The 18,890-nt window shown below is 60.3% G+C and overlaps 1 protein-coding gene across 6 annotated transcripts in view; it reads right to left on the bottom strand.

Annotated features, from left to right (window-relative positions):
- APC2 (APC regulator of WNT signaling pathway 2) overlaps positions 1 to 18,890 on the bottom strand; it is a 27,079-nt gene extending 8,189 nt beyond the window's left edge. The window contains exons 1-14 of one of the 6 annotated variants that reach the window (XM_031006721.2): positions 18,781 to 18,890; positions 11,997 to 12,155; positions 11,814 to 11,904; positions 11,540 to 11,720; positions 9,890 to 9,998; positions 9,647 to 9,763; positions 8,957 to 9,034; positions 8,694 to 8,792; positions 7,853 to 8,243; positions 7,025 to 7,120; positions 4,767 to 4,906; positions 4,230 to 4,307; positions 3,934 to 4,050; positions 2,911 to 3,125 (exon numbers count right to left, since the gene is read on the bottom strand). In XM_031006721.2, the coding sequence (XP_030862581.1) occupies positions 2,911 to 3,125; positions 3,934 to 4,050; positions 4,230 to 4,307; positions 4,767 to 4,906; positions 7,025 to 7,120; positions 7,853 to 8,243; positions 8,694 to 8,792; positions 8,957 to 9,034; positions 9,647 to 9,763; positions 9,890 to 9,998; positions 11,540 to 11,720; positions 11,814 to 11,904; positions 11,997 to 12,155; positions 18,781 to 18,834 (1,925 nt within the window). In that variant the 5' untranslated portion in view covers positions 18,835 to 18,890. The other 5 variants (XM_055371071.1, XM_063701918.1, XM_031006722.3 and 2 more) reach the window with 5 other exon arrangements.

Below are 18,890 nucleotides of genomic sequence, written 5' to 3'. Positions count from 1 at the left end.
TTAGGTTTGGATCTTGGAAAGACTAATTTTTGGTATAAGTATATCCCAAAGATTGCATGACAGAGACTAAATTATTTTTATTTTTTTGAGATGGAGTTAAAAAAAAAAGTAGGCCGGGTGCAGTGGATCACACCTGTAATCCCAGTACTTTGGGAGGCCAAGTGGGGTGGATCCCCTGAGGTCAGGAGATCGAGACCATCCTGGCCAACATGGTGAAACCCTATCTCTCTTAAAAATACAAAAATTAGCTGGGTGTGGTGGCGAGCACCTGTAATCCCAGCCACCCGGGAGGCCGAGGCACGAGCACTGCTTGAACCTGGGAGGTAGAGGCTGCAGTGAGCCGAGATCGCGCCACTGCACTCCAGCCTGGCAAGAGACCAAGAATCCATCTCAAAAAAAAAAAAAAAAAAAGTAAAAAACAGCATGCATATATCCTATGTGGTATCTGGGATATACTTAAATAGATTCTGTCTATATCTATCTTTTTTGAGAGAGAGTCTCGCTGTGTCGTACAGCCTGGAGTGCAGTGGTGCAATCGTCGCTCACTGCAGCCTCCAACTCCTGGGCTCAAGCAATCTTCCCGCCTCAGCCTCCCAAAGGGCTGGGATTACAGGCGTGAGCCACAATGACCAGGTAAAAATAATATTTTGTGGTTTCATAAATAACATGTAAATATTTTTATTTTAATATTTCTTATTTAACAACATTTTTATTTTAATAATTTTTTTTTCCTGAGATGGAGTTTCACTCTTGTTGCCCAGGCTGGAGTGCAGTGGCATGATCTTGGCTCACTGCAACCTCCACCTCCTGGGTTCAAGTGAGTCTCCTGCCTTAGCCTCCCAAGTAGGTGGGATTACAGGCACCCACCACCCCACCTGGCTAATTTTTATATTTTTAGTAGAGATGGAGTTTCACCATGTTGGCTAGGCTGGTGTCAAACTCCTGACCTTAGGTGATCCACCTACCTCGGCCTGCCAAAGTGCTGGGATTACAGGCGTCCACCACCCCACTGGCTAATTTTTGTATTTTTAGTAGAGACGGAGTTTCACCATGTTGGCCAGGCTGGTCTCAAACTCCTGACCTCAGGTGATCCGCCGATCTCGGCCTCCCAAAGTGCTGGGATTACAGGCGTGAGCCACCGCGCCCAGCCAATAAGTTAATTTTTAGTATATCCGATGTGTATTTGAGATGTACTTCAATTAAAAACATTATTTATTTTTATAAATAAGTATTCTCTATTGTTTAGTAAATATTTTAATGAAGACAGTTATATTAATATGATTTAAAATAAAATTGAGACAGGGTCTCACTCCCATCACCCAGGCTGGAGTGCAGTAGCATGATCACAGGTCACTGCAGCCTCAACCTCCTATTGTCAAGTGATTCTTCCACCTCAGCCTCCTAAGTAGCTGGAACTACATGTGGACGCCAAGCCAAGCTAATTTTTCTTTCTTTTTTTTTTTTTTTTGAGACAATTTTGCTCTTGTTGCCCAGGCTGGTGTGCAATGGCATGATCCTGGCACACTGCAACCTCCGCCTCCCAGACTCAAGCAGTTCTCCTGCCTCAGCTTCCCAAGTAGCTGGAATTACAGGCATAAGCCACCATACCTGGCTAATTTTTTTTTTTTTTTTTTTGAGACGGAGTCCCCTCTGTCGCCCAGGCTGGAATGCAGTGGTGTGATCTCACCTCACTGCAGCCTCTGCCTCCCGGGTTCACGCCATTTTCCTGCTTCAGCCTCCCGAGTAGCTGGGACCACAGGTGCCCACCACCATGCCTGGCTAATTTTTTTGTATTTGTAGTAGAGACAGAGTTCACCATGTTAGCCAGGATGGTCTGGATCTCCTGACTTTGTGACCTGCCCATCTCGGCCTCCCAAAGTAGGATTACAGGTGTGAGCCACCGCGCCCGGCCCACACCTGGCTAATTTTATATTTTTTAGTAGAGACAGGGTTTCTCCATGTTGGTCAGGCTGATCCTGAACTCCCAACCTCAGGCGATCCGCCCACCTCGGCCTCCCAAAGTGCTAGGATTCCAGGTATGAAGGACCGAGCCCAGCCTGAAGTAATTTTTTTTTTTTTTTTAAGACGGACTCTTGCTCTGTCGCCCAATCTGGAGTGCAGTGGCACAATCTCGGCTCACTGCAAGCTCCGCCTCCCGGGTTCACGCCATTCTCCTGTCTCAGCCTCCTGAGTAGCTGGGATTACAGGCGCCCGCCACCATGCCCGGCTAATTTTTTGTATTTTTAGTAGAGATGGGGGTTTCACCGTGTTAGGCAGGATGGTCTCGATCTCCTGACCTCGTGATCCGCCCGCCTCGGCCTCCCAAAGTGCTGGGATTACAGGCGTGAGCCACTGCGCCTGGCTGCCTGAATTTTTTTTTTTTTTTTTTTTTTTTTTTTTGAGATGAAGTTTCGCTCTTGTTGCCCAGACTGGAGTGCAGTGGCACAATCTGTTGCCCAGACTGGAGTGCAGTGGCACAATCTCAGCTCACCGCAACCCCCGCGTCCTGGGTTCAAACGATTCTTCTGCCTCAGCCTCCCGAGTAGCTGGGATTATAGGTGCCCGCCACCACACCTGGCTAATTTTATATTTTTAGTAGGGACAGGCTTTCTCCATGTTGGTCAGGCTGGTCTTGAACTCCCAACCTCAGGTGATCTGCCTGCCTCGGCCTCCCAAAGTGCTGGGATTACAGGCATGAGCCACTGCGCCTGGCCTGAAGTAATTTTAATGTAATAAATAGGTCTGCATTTTAGTATATCTCACGCAGTATTTGGGACATATTTATGCTGCAAATAGCAGCCCCTGGGGAAGCCTTGGGAGCATGCATTCACGGGAGGACAGTGCCCAGCCCAGCCCTGTGTCCGCCCTGAGCACAGCTGCCTGTGTGCAGGTGGGGGGGTGGGGGCCGACCTGTAGTCCTCACGGGTGGCGATGAGGCTGGACACATTGCGGAGGATGCCGCCGCCGCTCTCGATGATGGCCAGCGAGTTGCTCTGACACTTGTAGGTCAGGGTGCTCACCAGGAAGCCCAGGGCGCCATCCACCTGGCAGATGGCCGCCTTGTTCTCTGTGCTGTGTGCAGACAGATTCCACAGAGCGCTCAGCACGCTCTTCAGGGTGGACTCCTGGACGAGGGGCGGGAGAGGGGCGGGTCAGGGCCTGAGTGGCCCGGAGGAAAGGCTCCCACGCTCACATTCAGTGAAGTTGGTTTTTTTTGTTTTTTGGTTTTTGTTTGAGACGGAATCTCACTCTGTCTCCCAGGCTGGAGTGCAGTGACGCGATCTCGGCTCACTGCAGGCTCCGACTCCCCAGTTCAAGCGATTCTCCTGCCTCAGCCTCCCGAGTAGCTGGGATTACAGACACCCACCACCACGCCCAGCTAATTTTTTGTATTTTTAGTAGAGACGGGGTTTCACCGTGTTAGCCAGGATGGTCTCGATCTCCTGACCTCGTGATCCACCCTCCTCAGCCTCCCAAAGTGCTGGGATTACAGGCATGAGCCACTGCGCCCGGCCCAGTGAGGTTGTTTTCTTTGAGACGCAGTCTTGCTCTGTGGCCCAGGCTGGAGTGCAGTGGCGCAGCCTCTGCCTCCTAGGTTCAAGTGATTCTCCTGCCTCAGCCTCCCGAGTAGCTGGATTAACAGGCGCCCGCCGCCATGCCCGGCTGTTTTTTTTAGTAGAGATGGGGTCTGACCATGTTGGCCAGACTGGTCTCAAACTCCTGACCTCAAGTGAGCCACGGCGCCCAGCCCACACTTGCTTTCAAAGAGCAGTGACATGAGGAGTGAGCCCCAGCCGGTCTGAGGCTGGACCACCTGCTAAGCAGTGAGCTGTTCAACTTGATTTCCTCCCAAGTCAGAGAGCTCGCCCGCTGCCGCCAGCAGTCTCCTTCCAGTGACTGAAGAACCATCCCTGCCGCCCACCGGGTGCCCACCTTGGTGGCCCGCAGGACACACTGCACCAGGGCAGTCACGCTGCCCGCCTCCCTCAGCACCTTCTTGCTGTTGATGTCGGCCCTCCAGGACAAGTTCCGAAGGATGCTGGACACCACCTGGGCGGGGTGAGGGGCAAGTGTGGTGGGACTAGGGTCCAGGCCCCCCAAACCCCCCAGCAAATGTGAGTCTGCAGACAGTCGGACGGGACACCCCTGCCAGCCCACCACACCGCTGGGGAGGGGCCTCTGCCTATCAGGGACACCCTGGAAGGCTTTCCCAGCACCCCGCCCTGTACCTGGTGGAGCTCCTCACTGTCGGAGGCCAGCTGGGCCACGATGGCCTCCATGCAGCCGCGGCGCGCACACAGGGTGGCCTGTTGGGGGTGACGCAGCCGGGGTCACGGGGTTGGGACACAAGGGAGACTGTGCCCCTCACCTCCCAGCCCCGTCTGTGTGCTGCAGCTGCAAACTCAGACCCCTGCTGATCCTGACCACTACAGGGGACGGTTACCCCATGCTCAGGTCAGGAAACTGAGGCCCAGACGGGGGCAGACACCCAGCCTCGGGGCCCTGAGGCCCCCTCTACGATGAGGGCCATTTTCTGCACAGGCAGCAGCAGGGTGGGCGTGAGGACACCGCCAGGTGGGGAGGTTCAGCACGGGCTCCTGTCCCCCCACACCCCACTCTCTGGGCCTCAGTCTACCCATCTGTAAGTTGGGGACCAGTGGCCCCAGCTCTCAGGGCTGTTTCGAGGCTGGGATGAGTTGGAAGGAGGCTCAGTCCCTTGAAGACCATATGAGGAAAGTGCCAGCCCACCCACTGCCCCCAGGCACCTTGTTGGCAACGTCCCCAAAGGTGAGGTTGGTGAGGGTCATGCCCGCGTAGCGGCGCAGTGCCAGGTTCAGCGGGTCCCGGGTCATCTTGTGCATCTCATAGTCAACCTGCAGCAGCTCTGCCACGGCCTGCAGCCCACCTGCGAGGAACCGACAAGGTTGGTGGGTGGCGGGGACGGCCCTGCCTGCTGCCCAGCGCCGCACCTCACTCCCTTGCCCAGAGGCCCTCCCTATGCCCCAGACCTGCCCTCAAGTTCCCCTTCCAGGCCCAAGTCTGAGACCTCCTCCAGGAGCCGGTATGGCCTCACCCTGCTGCCAGACCCACAGGGGTACCCCCAGTGCCCTGTGACTGCCCCCCCCCCCCTCCTGTCAGCCCTTGGCCCTAGCTCACGCTTCCTTCAGCCACTGGGCCTCTGCACCTGTTGTGCCCTCAGCCTGGAATGCTCTTCCCTGCCCTGTTTGATAGGTGCCTCAGGGAAGGCCCTCTGAGTCCTCTAATAATCCACCCCAAGACCATCAGATGGAGAGCAGCATCCCCAGCACAGACAGGGCTGTGGGGATGGGTGACGGTCACACCCACCCTCTTCACTCGCCCGGCTTCCCCGTTACAAAAGAGGGAATCAACGGGGAGATGGCGCCTGTGAGTCAGAGGGAGAGGAGGACTTGTCACCAAAACACTTTTCTCCCTCTTCAAAGACAACAGAGGCAAATGTGACTGTTCTCAGGGCAGGGGTGGGTCAGTGGAGACACCCTTTGGGGAAGTGAGTTAGGGACATATCTCAGAAAACTTCCAGCCTGAAACACATACATCCAGGTTCACCACAGCACGATTCACACAGCCAGGAGTGGGGGGCAGCTAGAGCATCCATAGGAGGACAAGTGGGTCAGCCCAGCGTGCCCCGTGCACACGATGGGATGTCACGCAGCCTCAGAAGGGAGCCAGGCTTTGGCCGGGTGCAGTGGCTCCTTCTGCCTGCAATGCCAGCACTTTGGGAGGCTGAGGCAGGAGAATCGCTTAAACCCGGGAGGCAGAGGTTGCAGTGAGCCGAGATCGCGCCACTGCACTCCAGCATGGGCAACAGAGCAAGACCCTGTCTCAAAAGGAATGAGGCTCTGAAACAGACTATGGTGTAGGTGCACCTTGAGGATGTCACGCTCAGTGGGAGAAGCCAGGCATAAAATGACAAATCCTGTGTGATTCCACTCCTAGGAGGTCCCTAGCTCCATCAGATTCACAGAGACAGAAAGTAGGATGGGGGTGGTGCCAGGGGCTGGGGACAGGATGGGCAGGAAATGTTTCACCGGGACAGAGTTTGAAGGTGTAAAGTGGCTGGGCGTGGTGGCTCGCGCCTGTAATCCCGGCACTTTGGGAGGCTGAGGTGGGCGGATCACCTGAGGCCAGGAGTTTGAGACCAGCCTGACCAACACGGTGAAACCCCGTCTCTACTAAAAATACAAAAATTAGTCAGGTGTGGTGGCGGGCACCTGTAATCCCAGCTACTCACGAGGCAGAGTTTGCAGTGAGCTGAGATTGTACCACTGCACTCCAGCCTGGGCAACAGAGTGAGACTCGGTCTCAAAAGTTATAGCAAGACTTTTCTTTTTGAGACAGGGTCTGGCTCTGTTGCCTAGTCTGGAGTGTGGTGGCACAATCATAGCTCCTTGTACCTTTAACCTCCTGGGCTCAAGAGATCCTCCCACCTCAGCCTCCCCAGTAGCTGAGACTAATTTTTTTTTTTGTAGCAATGGGGGGGGTCTCACTATTTTTGCCCAGCCTGGTCTCGAACTTCTGAGCTAAAGTGATCCTCCTGCCTTGGCCTCCCAAACTGCTGGGATTACAGGTATGAGCAGCCTCGCCCGGCCTCAATTACTTTTTATATTGACAAAGAGAAGATGTTGCAATGTCCTCAAACGTAAAACACCCCCTACAGTTCCAATTCTGGGCCTGTCTTCTATCTTTGCCCTTCTGGTCCGTTCCCTGTTCTGAGCCCCAGGGAACTTAGGGCTGAAAGTCACCCCCGAGGCCTCAGACCAGATCGGGAGGCCACACGCAGCTCATGGGGACAGAGGGCCCAGGGTGACGGTCCATTCAGGAGAGGTGCTATGTGACTGCAGGGAGTCTGTCCCTCTCCGGGCTCCAATCCCCAGCCCTGACCACACAAACTCAGATGACACAGCCTCTGTCCCTTTAGCGGCCGAGGAGCCACCACCTGTTCAGGGGCTGGAGGATGGCTTCCCAGAGGACCTGGGACACTCACCTAGCTCGTTCATGGCACGGCGGTACTCCTCGTCAAAGGACAGCTTCATAACAGCACAGGTGGCCTGGCAGATCTGCGGCTCAATGGGGATCGGGGCTGTGGGCACAGGGACCAGATCAGAGCCCCCATTCCCAGGAAATGTCCCAGGTGACTCCCGAAGGTCCCCCCCCCCGCAACCTGCCCGCCCCAGGCCTGAAGGATCCCGGGAGCTTTGCAAATGGCTGCAAAGCTGGGACTTCCTTTCCCCGCCTCTCTAAGATGGGATGATGGGGTGGCCTCTCTCTCTCAGCCTTGGGAAGGGAGGCGAGGTAGTTCCTGGAGCACCACACCTTTCAGCTGTGCTTCTGCCCTTTTTAAAAATAAAACTGACGAGACAGGGTCTCGCTCTGTTGTCCAGACTGGAGTGCAGTAGCATGATCTCAGCTCACTGCAGCCCCAAATTCCTGGGCTCAAGCAATTCTCCTGCTTCCGCCTTCCAAAGTGCTGGGATCACGGGTGTGAGTCACAGCGCCCGGCCCCCATATTAACTAACTTTGCGATCAACTGCAAAAAAAGAATCTCAAAGTCTGCACCCAACTTTCCAGAGTTACCCACGATCCGTCCATGCATTCAGCGACTTCCCGAGCGTTTACTCTGCGCCAGGTACAATCATGGGCGGGTCTTTTCCCAACGTCAAATGCCCCCACAGGCCTCGGCCAGAGCCTGGTACTGCAGCCTCCAATGCCAGAAGGCAGGCAGCAAAGGCTGGAGGTCCTAGTCGCCCATCCCCCGGGAAGCCCTAGCTGCACGTTAATTGCGCGGAGGGGGCCCACCAGGCCAGGCACTCACCGCTGCCGGCGCTGCCTCCCTCAGGCCCGCCGTCTCGGGCCTGCAGCCAGTCCCAGCAGGTCTCGCAGTAGGCCCGGATCTGCTCCAGCACGTGCAGGACGCGCATCTCCTTGCGCGCCAGGCCCTGGTCCGGCTGCGAGAAGACGATGTTGTGCAGCGCCGCGTTGGCGCGCATGCGTGCGTCCTTGGCGCCCGGTGCTCCTGGGGCCCCGGCACGACCCCCGACCGCAGCCTCGGTGCCGTGGAGGATTTGCAGCAGCAGAGGCAGACAGCCCGAGCGGCGCATGGCCACGCAGCTCTCGGGCGAGCTGGACATGGCCAGCAGCGTGCGCGCTGTATCCTCCTGGTCGCGCGTCGCCAACATGGACAACAGCCAGAAGACCACCTCCACCTGGGGGGAGGGCAGGGTCAGGGTGGGGTCCCTCACCTGCCCCCCGCACACCTGGAAACCCGGTCGGAGCCCTGTGACCCCTGCCCCGTCCCCAAGGGCAGCCCCACGCCCACCTGGGGACGGATGAGGGGACGCTAGGAGGCTGCACACGTGCTTCGGGGAGGCTGGGCCCCCCCCTCACCTGGCATTCCTAGGGTGGCAGCGCACAGCCAAGGGGCTCCACGGGGACGTCTATGGTGCCCCACTCAGCCCCCGCTACGGGACGTATTTCCCCATCCACCTCGCCAGGCCCGCAGCTTCTGCATGAGCCGCACGCCAGAGGGGCCTTCCTACACCCGAGGGGGTGCTGGATGGAGGCATGGTAGGGCACCACCACTGGCGAGGATGCAGACCTGATCCCCCTTCCAGCCCAGACAGCTGCGCCAGCTCCCGTTCCACCCTCCCCCTCACCTTGCTGTTGCCCGGCTGAGGGGTGCCATCCTCAGGGTGTGTGGGGACCTCTGTCTCGGGGTCCTCGTCCACCGGCACGGACTTCACCGCCAGCAAGGCCTGCAGGGAGAGCACCAGGGTCGGGGGTACAGTCCCAGAGCACCCCAAAGAGCACCCAGTCTGCTCACCCGTGATGATGTGGGCGGGGGCGGGCAGAACTCGAGCAGCCCCGTTCTGCCTGGGCCGACACCACCCCTGGGCCCTGGCTCTGCCCCACCCGGTACCTGGGGCTCCGTCTGCTGCACTCGGTCCTGCGCCTCCAGCAGCTCCTTGTCAATCTGCTCCAGGCGCGAGGCGCGGATCTGCTCAGGACCACACGAGGGCGAGTGCTGGAGCTGACCCCGCCCCCGGCTCTGACCCCGCCTCTCCCTGGGATGACCCCACCCTGGGCTCTGACCCCGCCTCTTCCTGATAACCCCGCCCCAGGCCCTGACCCTACCTCTTCCTGGGATGACTTCGCCCTGGGCTCTGACTCTGCCTTCTCCCTGATCCAGCCCTGCCAGCTCCCTAAGCCCTGCCACCTAATATATGACCCCACCCACTGTCTAAACCCCGCCCTTACCTAGTCCATCCCAGGCTCTGACTCCTCCCACTTCCCATTTGGGCTCCACCCAGAACCTAGACCTCGTCCTTCTAGGCCCCACCCACCTGCTGATCTGGCCCTGCCCACAGGCCATGCCACCTTCCACTGTCGCACCCCACCGCCCTTGTGCTCAGGCTCTGAGCCTCCTGACTCCACCCACCAACACCTCCAGCTTCTGGCCCCGCCTCCTGAACCAGAACCCGCGCCCCCCAACCCAGGAGGCATAAGACTCCTCCCATTACCCCAGACCCCGCCCATAATATCTGCACTCTGATTTGCCCACTGGCGCAGGGCCCCGCCTACCGCCGCGCCACCCCGCCCACCGCCGCACCTGTGCCCGCTGCACCATCTCGTCCGAGGTGCCGAAGCGCTCCTCCATCAGCGAGCGGATGTGCTGGGCCTCGAACTCAAGCTGCTGCCGGATCAGGTCCATCTGCATCGAGAACTGCTGGCAAAGGCAGGCGGGCGGGCCACGGTGAGGGGCGCCCGGGCCAGGCCCCGTTCCTCCCCCACGCCGCTTCCCGCATCCTGAGTGGGGCGGGCGCGCTGCCCCCTGGCTCCCGGGCCGGCTCACCGTCTCCACGTGCGGCAGCTCGTCCAGGCGCTTGGACAGGCCCTGCAGCTGAGAGTAGTACCAGAGCTTCTCCTTCTCCTCCTTCTCAATCTCATTCAGCAGGAAACACCTGGGGAGCAAGTCAGCGGGGGCGGGCTCAGAGGGCGGCGCCGTGTGTGTGTGTTTATTTTGATATTTGTAATCACTCGTTGGCGCTTACTGTATGCCAAGTTTAACAGGCAACATGACAATGTCTCTCCCGTGGCGCTCCCCGAGCTAGGGTAAGGCGGGGGGGTGGGTATTGAAATTAATTGGGGGATGCAAAAAAATTAAAGGAGAGAAAACAGTCTCGGCAACATAGCGAGACCCCCTCTCTAAAAAGGAAAAAATAAAAATAAAAAATATAAAAATAGCCGGCCGGGCGTAGTGGCTCACGCCTGTAATCCCAGCACTTTGAGAGGCTGAGGCAGGCAGATCACGAGGTCAGGAGATCGAGACCATCCTGGCTAACACGGTGAAACCCCGTCTCTACTAACAATACAAAAACAAAATCAGCTGGGCGTGGTGGCGGGCACCTGTAGTCCCAGCTACTCGGGAGGCTGAGGTGGGAGAATGGTGTGAACCTGGGAGGCAGAGCTTGCAGTGAGCGGAGATCGCGCCACTGCACTCCAGCCCAGGCAACAGAGCAAGACTCCATCTCAAAAAAAAAAAAAAAAAAAAAGTACAAAAAATTAGCCAGGCATGATGGTGTGCACCTGTGGTCTCAGCTACTCCCTGACATGGGAAGCTGAGGTGGGAGAATCACCTGAACCCGGGAGTTTGAGGCTGCAGTGAGCGATGATCATTACCACTGCACTCCAGCCTGGGTGACAGAGTGAGACCCTGTTTCAAACTATATGTACTAAACAAAAAAAGAGAGAGAAAGCAATTCCTTTGGAAATTCTCCTCCTTGAAGAAAGACTGAGGGAGGCTGTCCTGCGTCTAACACTTCTCCCATACTTGCTAACCTCCCTCCAGCTTACAAGGTAGCTTCAGGCTCAAAGTGCTCCAGGTGCAACAGAGGTTTCCCTTAACCTCATGGGAGACACGGCCATTCCCATTTTACAGGGCAGGAGTCTTAGGCTGGGAGGGTTTAGGGGAGCTGAGTGAGGTCCCACAGCAGAGCACAGACAACCCCATGCTGCTCTTCAATGGCCCCATCTGACCCCACATGACCCCTCCCAGCTGCACAGGGCGCCCGGACCCTGCCTCCCTCTGCTGGCCCTGAGCCCACGTTTCTTGGGCCACAGCTCTCTACAAAGACTGCTTTGAGCCCGCCTGGCTCCAGGCCTGGCTGAGCCCTGGCACGGGACACAGCCCGGTCCCTGGCGACGCCTGCGTGTCGCGGACCCCTGGGGACGTCTCCAAGGAGCCTTTCCCTCAGCCAGGAACGTCCCCCATCCTCTCTGAACTCCAGCAGAGGTCAGCAGGGCTGGAGAGGGGAAGGGAGGCCACGTGGGGACGAAGCTCCGAGGTGGGCGGGGTTGTTCGGTGGGCGGTGCCATATGCAAGTGGGCGGGGCGTGTGAGGTGTGGGCGGAGACATATGCGGGTGGGCGAATTAGAGGGCAGAGCCCGCTGGGGACCAAGTCATGCTCCAGCTGCCCGAGGCTGGGTTCCCACGCCCACTCACCGTTCCCGGTCCAGTTCCTCCAGCAGCCGGATGGTGGCCCGGCTCAGCTCCCCAAAGCTGTCCTTGGAGTGCCCGGAGCCGTGTACTGGGCTGCCCTCGGGGGTCCGGGCGGCAGGCTCCGGGCCCAGGGTGGGCGGCTGGAACTTGAGGTTGTACAGGCTGGTGATGTCCATCTGTAGGGCTGGATGGGCGGGGACAGGGCGGGGGTCAGCGGCCCTGCCTGCCTTTCCCTCCAGCCTCCCCCACTCCCTCTGCGGGTGGCCCCACCGCTCACCCTTCAGCTGCTCCAGCACCTCCGTCTGCCCCGAGGACACCAGCACTCGGGCCTCCTGCTCCAGTTTTCCCTGTAGGTGCTTCAGGACCTCCTGCAGGGGCGGGAAGCCATCAGCCACTGCACTGGGCTGCCGGGGGGCACCACCCCGGGACCCTAGCCCACCTCCTCCATGTAGGCCCCCACCTTCATGCCCGACGTCTCTGTCTCCAGCTTGGATAGGTGGCTGGAGTTGTCCCTTAGCTCCTGCCTCAGGTGGCTGTTCTCAGCCTTCAAGGCCTCCACCTGCCGTACCAGCTGCTCGTAGGGCGCCACGGAGCTCGCCATCTTCAGCTCCTGCAGCGTCTGGGATCACAGGGTCAGAGGGTTCAGCTGATGGTCTGGGGAGGGCGCGGTGATGCCTTCCGGACAGACGGCCCCTGACCTAAGCCCCAGCCGTCCTGCCTGATCCTGGGTTGGGGGGGTCTCAGGCAGGAGTCACTGGTGTGGACAAGTACAGGCCCACGTGGTGCTCGCCAGGCAATCCAGGGCACAGAGGGGCAGGTGGAGTGAGAGGTGGCCCCAACGGGAGACAGAGGGGCCAGCAGACAGACGTACAGACAGCTGAACGTCCCACTGACCAGTCGACCGACAGACGATGGGTCGGCCTCTCCTTCCCAGCCCCCAGGACACATCCTGACAGCCGGACAAACACACAGACAGCTGGTACAGCCTAACCCAGCAAGCCGACTGGCCAGCCCAGCACCCCCAGGCTCACAGCCAGAGAGGGCGACAGACAGACAGACAGGACCCTCCCCCATAAAAGCAAGCCTGCCCAGAGGCTGACAGCCAGACACGCGGGGCGGACAGACCACCAGCTGTCCCTGCCGATGGACAATGAAAACACCACGAAGGCCAGTGGGTGACACCTAAGCTGTGCAGAAACGGCAGGACAGATGGACCCAAGCCCACCGCCATCACCGCAGCAGCCCCACGACCCTCCATTGGTGGCTGGGCTCAGGGTGGCTACCTGTGTGGCCCGCACCCCCTGCGCAGCCTTCAGCTGGTCCCTGCTGGCCCCGGCAGCCCCTGCCCCATCCGTTGACTCTGCCAGTGCCGCTGGCTTCTTTGTGCCTCTGGCCGTCTTCTGGCTCCGGCCTGGCCTCCTCCCTCTGTCCAGCTGGCCGGCGCCTCCTCCCTCGGCTCGGCCCTCCCGCCGGAGCCCCCCTTCACGCCCCCCTTCCCTCTTTGTTCCTTTCCCATCAGCGCTCGCCTCCTCCCTCCGCCTTTGTCTCAGACGCACCAATGGCAGCCCATCCCTCTGCCACCTCCCCCTGCCAGCCTGAGCCCCCTCCTCACACCGGCCCTGTCCGGCCCACCTGCTCCTCCCCTCCCTCCTCCACCTGGCCACACACATGTATTCACCCGTCATTTGTTCTCTGACCCCCAGGTGCCCCCTCATCCCCTCCCCTCCCACCCAAATGTCACCAGGGGCGCAGCTGGGACAGGAGTAGGGGTGGGGGCTCAGTCGCAGGTGGGAGGATGGAATCGGGCTGTCCCGTCCGGCTCAGGGGACGCAGTGTGTGGCTTGCCATGTCATCTGGCTCCTTCTTGGTCTGTCCCGAGTCTCAGGGGCCACTATTTGGCTGTTCCCAGAGGGAGAAACGAGGCCCTAGGAACCGAGGTCTGGCACCCAGATGCTGCCCCAGAGGGGCTGGAAAGTCCAGGCTGGAGGCCCGACAAGACCCGCCCCTCTCTGGCCTTGGGTTGCCCCTCTGAGGAACCTGCAGGGCAGGAGTGCCCAAGGGCAGGGTGGGAGGGGCACAGGGACTGGAAGTCAGGTGGCAGAGGCTGGCAGCCGTCGCCTCCCACCCTGATCCGATGATGTCCAAGGCTGTTCAGGTCTCCGGTGGGGATCAGGCTTGGGGTTGGGGGCTACACGCAGGGAGACCCTGGGGTCTGGCTCGAGCCCCATGTTCCAGCTGAGGTCACCATCCCATGCCCAGCCAGGTGGAAGGACCAGATGACGTGCAAAGCAACACACGTCTGCCTCCTGCTCCCCAAACCCAGGCCTCCCCTACATGGCTCTTCTCAGCTGACCCAAGCCAAGCCTCAGACACCTTCCCTCTCCCCACATTCGGTGGTCATTTCTGCATCCTCATCAGACTGAGCTAGTCCCTCCAAGCTCTGCCCAGTGGGATCGTGCCTCCCCCAGCTCCTGACGCCCCTCTGTCAGGACATTCTGATCAGCCTCTTCCTGACCTCCCTCAGTCCCCCGTGCACAGCCAGAGGGAGCTTTAAATGTCACAAGTGAGATCCCATTTCTCCCAAGCTCAAACACCTTCCATGGCTCCCCAGTGCCCTGAGGATACGCTCCGACTCCTCCATGTACACCGCGACTCACTTAGAGGCTGGAGGCTCTCTTCTCTCAGGCCTTTGCACGTGCAGTTGCCCTGCCTAGAGCACCTTTTCTAGGTCCTGCCATCCCACACAGTGCAGCTTCTTCCACGAAGCTCTTCTGCCTACTTTCACCCCCAGGTTGCATCGTGTAGCCTCCTGGGGGCCTTCCTGAGCGATCACTCCCTGAAGGCACCATGACTGGGGGCTGGTCTTATTGAGTGGGCTGCGTTTCAGGGGAGGGAAGCACAGGTATGGGAAGCCAGGCCCAAAGGGGCCTTTCTCCTTCCTTTAATCCAAACCCCCTCTTTCCAGAGAGGGAAACTGACACCCAGAGAGGTGCAGCAACACCCCCGAAGACACACCACTGGCCTGCCCATCCCTTCCTCCGATCACCTCAGGGAGGTCCGGATGATGAAGCCCGTGAGTGGGTGTGTGCGCAGGACCGGCTGCAGAAACGCTGACGCCCAGCTCACCGGGACTCAGTTTCCCCTCCAGCTCCCACTCTGGGGAAATGGAGGGTCCAGAGTCTGTGCTGACGGGCAATGCTGAGAGACAGGGATGGAAACCTCGACGCGAGGCGGAGGTCGCGCCCCCTGCCCTCCTCCCCGAGGACACACACCCGCTTACTTGCAGCTGGGCTCGCGGGGCGCCCGGGTCTGGGGCCTCCTCCCTCTGCGCAGCTCCGCGGGCCCCACCGGAAATCCCGGCCCGGGGTGGCCTCGGAGCGCGCGGGCTCCGCGGTCTCCGCGGCGCGGGCAGGGGTTCCGGGGAGGACAAAGCCCGGTCCGGGCCTGGGCAGGCGGCGCTGCCGCTCCTAGCGCTGGGCGAGACCACCGCGAGCGGGGGAGGATGCGGGATGAGGGATGCGGGTGAGACAGCCAATGAGGGCGCGGGAAGACGGGCTGGTGCCATGGCAACAGCCAATGGCGGCCCGGGGCGGGGACCGGCGTCGGCCGCGGGGCGTCGGGCCTCCGCGCGGGCTCAGGGGCCGTGAGTGCGGGGGGCGAAACCCCCCCGAGGGAAGGGGGTGCCCCGAGGACCAAGATTCCTGTGTCCCGCACTTTATTGCTGGGTGCAACGGCCTCTTAAAACCTCCTGCGTCTGGATTTGCAGAATTGGAGAGTAAAACATCAAATCCTGGATGTTACATCAGCATCTTGGCGGGGGAGGGGTTTCCAGGGCAGTGGCCGGGCTGGGGCCAGGCCTGCACCCACCCCACAGGTCCAGCCTGGCCTGGTGCAGATGCGTCAGGGCGGGACAGGGTTCGGGTCCAGGCTGGAGCTCCCTGAGGGTCCTGCCTGGTGGGGAGGGGAGAGGGGAGGAGGGGCAGGGCCACTGGGGAGCACCGGGGACGCTGCATCTCCCCACATTTCTCCCTGTCTCCCCAACGGAGCGTCAGGTCCTCCTGTAACTCCGTTGCTCTTCATGTCCCTCTCTCTTTCTGTCTCCCCCTCTGTTCTCTGTCTCTCAATCTCTGTCTCCATGTGTCTCTGCCCCTGGTCGGTCGCACACTTAATTCACCCTCACGGACCGAAGGCCAGAGGAGGGAAGGGCCAGGGGTCCCAGGAGTCGCCATCTCCAGGTGTCCTGGATGCTCCATGAGTCCCTGGAAGCCATTTGAAGGTTTAACACACAGAGCCCGTACCTGCAGCTCGGAGCAGCCCTTCCTGCTCTGGACACAGACTCACAGCACAGAAAGGGAGGCGACTGGGGCCAGAAGAGTGATTTTTTTCCGTGCTGGGCAGGCAGGGCAAATCATTCGCCGCTCAATCCTCGGTTTCCTCCTCTGTAAAATGGGGAGGAGGCGGAAGATTCTGCAAGGGCTGGTGCAGGGAATGACAGGAGAGGGTGGGAAGGTCCGAGTATTCAAGGCCCCGCAGACAAAGGCAAGGGAGGACCCGTGCTGTTTCCTGTTGGGCCTTGAGCTGAAGACCCGAGGGCCTTGTCCTGGGCCAGCACTGCCAGGGGCTGAGAGCCCTTCGGCCTGGCTGTCTGGGAGCCCCCAGAGCTGGACGCAGCTGTCCCCACTGGTCGGGCCTGGGGAGGCAATGCAGTGGGCAGACACAGGGGATCTTTTCTTTTTTCTTTTTTTTTTTTGAGACGGAGTCTTGCTCTGTAGCCCAGGCTGGAGTGCAGTGGCGCGATCTCGGCTCACTGCAAGCTCCGCCTCCCAGGTTCACGCCATTCTCCTGCCTCAGCCTCCCGAGTAGCTGGGACTACAGGCGCCCGCCACCACGCCCAGGCTAATTTTTTGTATTTTTTAGTAGAGACGGGGTTGCACCGCATTAGCCAGGATGGTCTCGATCTCCTGACCTCGTGATCTGCCCACCTCGGCCTCCCAAAGTGCTGGGATTACAGGCGTGAGCCACCGCGCCCGGCCTTTTTTTTTTTTTTTTTTTTTTCAGATGGAGTCTTGCTCTGTCCCCCAGGCTGGAGTGCAGTGGCGCGATCTCGGCTCACCACAACCTCCGCCTCCTGGGTTCAAGTGATTCTCCTGCCTCAGACTCCTCAGTAACTGGGATTACAGGCATGTGCCACCATGCCAGCTAATTTTTGTATTTTTAATAGAGAGGGGGTTTCACCGTGTTGGTTGGGCTGGTCTCAAACTCCTGACCTCATGATCCGCCCGCCTCGAAGGGGATTTTTTTCTGGAGGCTGGAAGGCTGCCCTGAGAAGTGAACAGCAGTGATCAGGAGGAGAGGCGTTCCAGGCTGAGGGAAGATCAATGCATGCTTGGGACACAGGGGGTGTCTGGTGGAGCCATGGGGTAGGGCGCGTCGTGGGGTTTGACAGGTCAAGCCGGGGCAGAGCTGGGCGAGGCTGAAATGGGGTGGGGGATGCAGAGCCCAGGGCCCTGGCTTCAGCTCAGCCTTGTTGTCCCTGTGTCCCCCTGGGCATGTCTCTCTCTGGCCTCCGTTTCCAGTCTTGTTTACTGAAGGGTGGGTTGGATAATCCCTGCCTCCCCCCCAAAGAGGAACTAAGTCCCACCTCCCTGTGTAGTTTCAGATGTCTCAGCTCCCCAGGCCCCCATCAGGCAGGGGTTTGGGGGATCCAAGGTCAGTCCTGTCCTTGTATACATGGGGAAACTGAGGCCTGGGCCAGGGAACGTGTTGCCTGAGTTCACCTGTTCCAGCCAGGCCTCCGGAGTGACACTGAGCCTCCCTTCTTATCCCTCTGGGGGTGGCCAGGGCCTGGAGGGCTGAGACCCCAAGACAAGATGCCCTTGGCCCCAAATCTACAAAACATTATGTCCCTGAACAATCCCCCCCCACACACTAAAATCCTCGACCCTGTAAATCCTTGAACCACAGCCACACTCAGACATCACCAGACATTTCAGAGCCTCAAGAAACCCCCACAGCCCCCTAGGACTTCAGGAGACTGAGAGAGGTCTCCCCCTTCTCCCATTGCAGAACGCAGGGCCTAGCCCAAGACCCCGACCTAGGCTCCTCCCTGGGGTCCTCCACGCCCCCTACTGCTGCTGGGCTAAAGGGGAAGTTCCATGAAATGCTCACTCCCCCACCCCTGTCCTGTGACACCTCCCTGCAAGTCCACAGCCTGGCACACGGCTCACTCTTGGAGTGTCTTTGAGCCTTCTGAGTCTGACCTCGAGCTGTCCCCGCCCCCTTGATGCCTCCTCTGTGCCAGGGGCTAGAGGCAGAAACAGGGGCGGGCCCCATCGGGAGCTGGGTGGGGACAGAGAAGGCACCAGGTCATCGCGGGAGGATAGAGACGGCCCGCCGCCGGCTGGGTGGCCGGGCAGAGCCCTGACCGGTGAGGCCACCGGAGGTGGGGGAGGGTGGGGTGGGTAGGCCGGTCCAGGCCGCGCCCTGAAGCCTGACCGCCGCTATGGGCCTCAGTTTCCCCGGCGGCGAGTCGGCAGACGTGCGCCTCCGTCAGCACCGCGGACAGCTCCCCGGCCCCCGCCCCGCGTTCTCTTGCGGGAGCCTTAGCTCCGCAACGAGGCTCCGGCCTCGAAGCGTGACCTTGGGCTCCCCGTTGCACCCCCCAGCCTCAGTTTCCCCTCCAATGAGGGATGTCACAGCCGCGAAATTCAGACGATTCCGGAGGCTGGAGAAGCGCTGGGGTCGGAAGCGGACGGATACGAACAGCAGCGGCGGCGAACGTCAAAGCAGGCCATACGCTCGCGCCCAGAAGGGGAAACTGAGGCCCAAAGAAGCGCAGGGCGTGGCCCAGGCCCCCACCCTGCGCAGGGCCGAGCCTCCGCAGGATGCCCCCGCAGCCGCCCCCGCCGCCCCAGCTGGCGCAGCCTCCGCGTCGGCGCAGTGAGGAGGGGTCCGAGGGTCTCCTGCAGAGGCCTAGGGCTGGGCTGGGCAAGCCCTGCGCTTGCGCAGACCCGGGGCTGGGGGTCGCAGCGGCGCACGAGGGGCTTCCATCCCCGCCAGCCTCCCGAGGCGGTTTCCCCGGCAACAGTCTCTACGGCGACGGCACTAGACCCCCGACTCTGCAGCCTCCGCGCGCTCGCCCCATGCGCCCCCCGCCGCCGCGCCCGCTGTTCCCGCGGTGTGGACCCCGCCCCGTTCCTGCGCGGCCCGGAGCCCTCCCCAACGGCCCGACCCACGCGCCCTACCTGGTCCCCGAAGAAGGCCGAGTGCAGCAGGCTCAGGAGCCCCAGGAGCCCCATGGAGCCGCGGCCGCCCCGGACCCGCCGCGCCCCGCCCCTCGGCGGCCAGGGTGGGG

Source organism: Gorilla gorilla, chromosome 20 (genome assembly GCF_029281585.2).
Source record: "Gorilla gorilla gorilla isolate KB3781 chromosome 20, NHGRI_mGorGor1-v2.1_pri, whole genome shotgun sequence".
In the NCBI taxonomy this organism is placed as follows: domain Eukaryota; kingdom Metazoa; phylum Chordata; class Mammalia; order Primates; family Hominidae; genus Gorilla; species Gorilla gorilla.
Note: the sequence above shows the minus strand (reverse complement) of the source record. Positions and strands in the feature narration are given on the sequence as shown.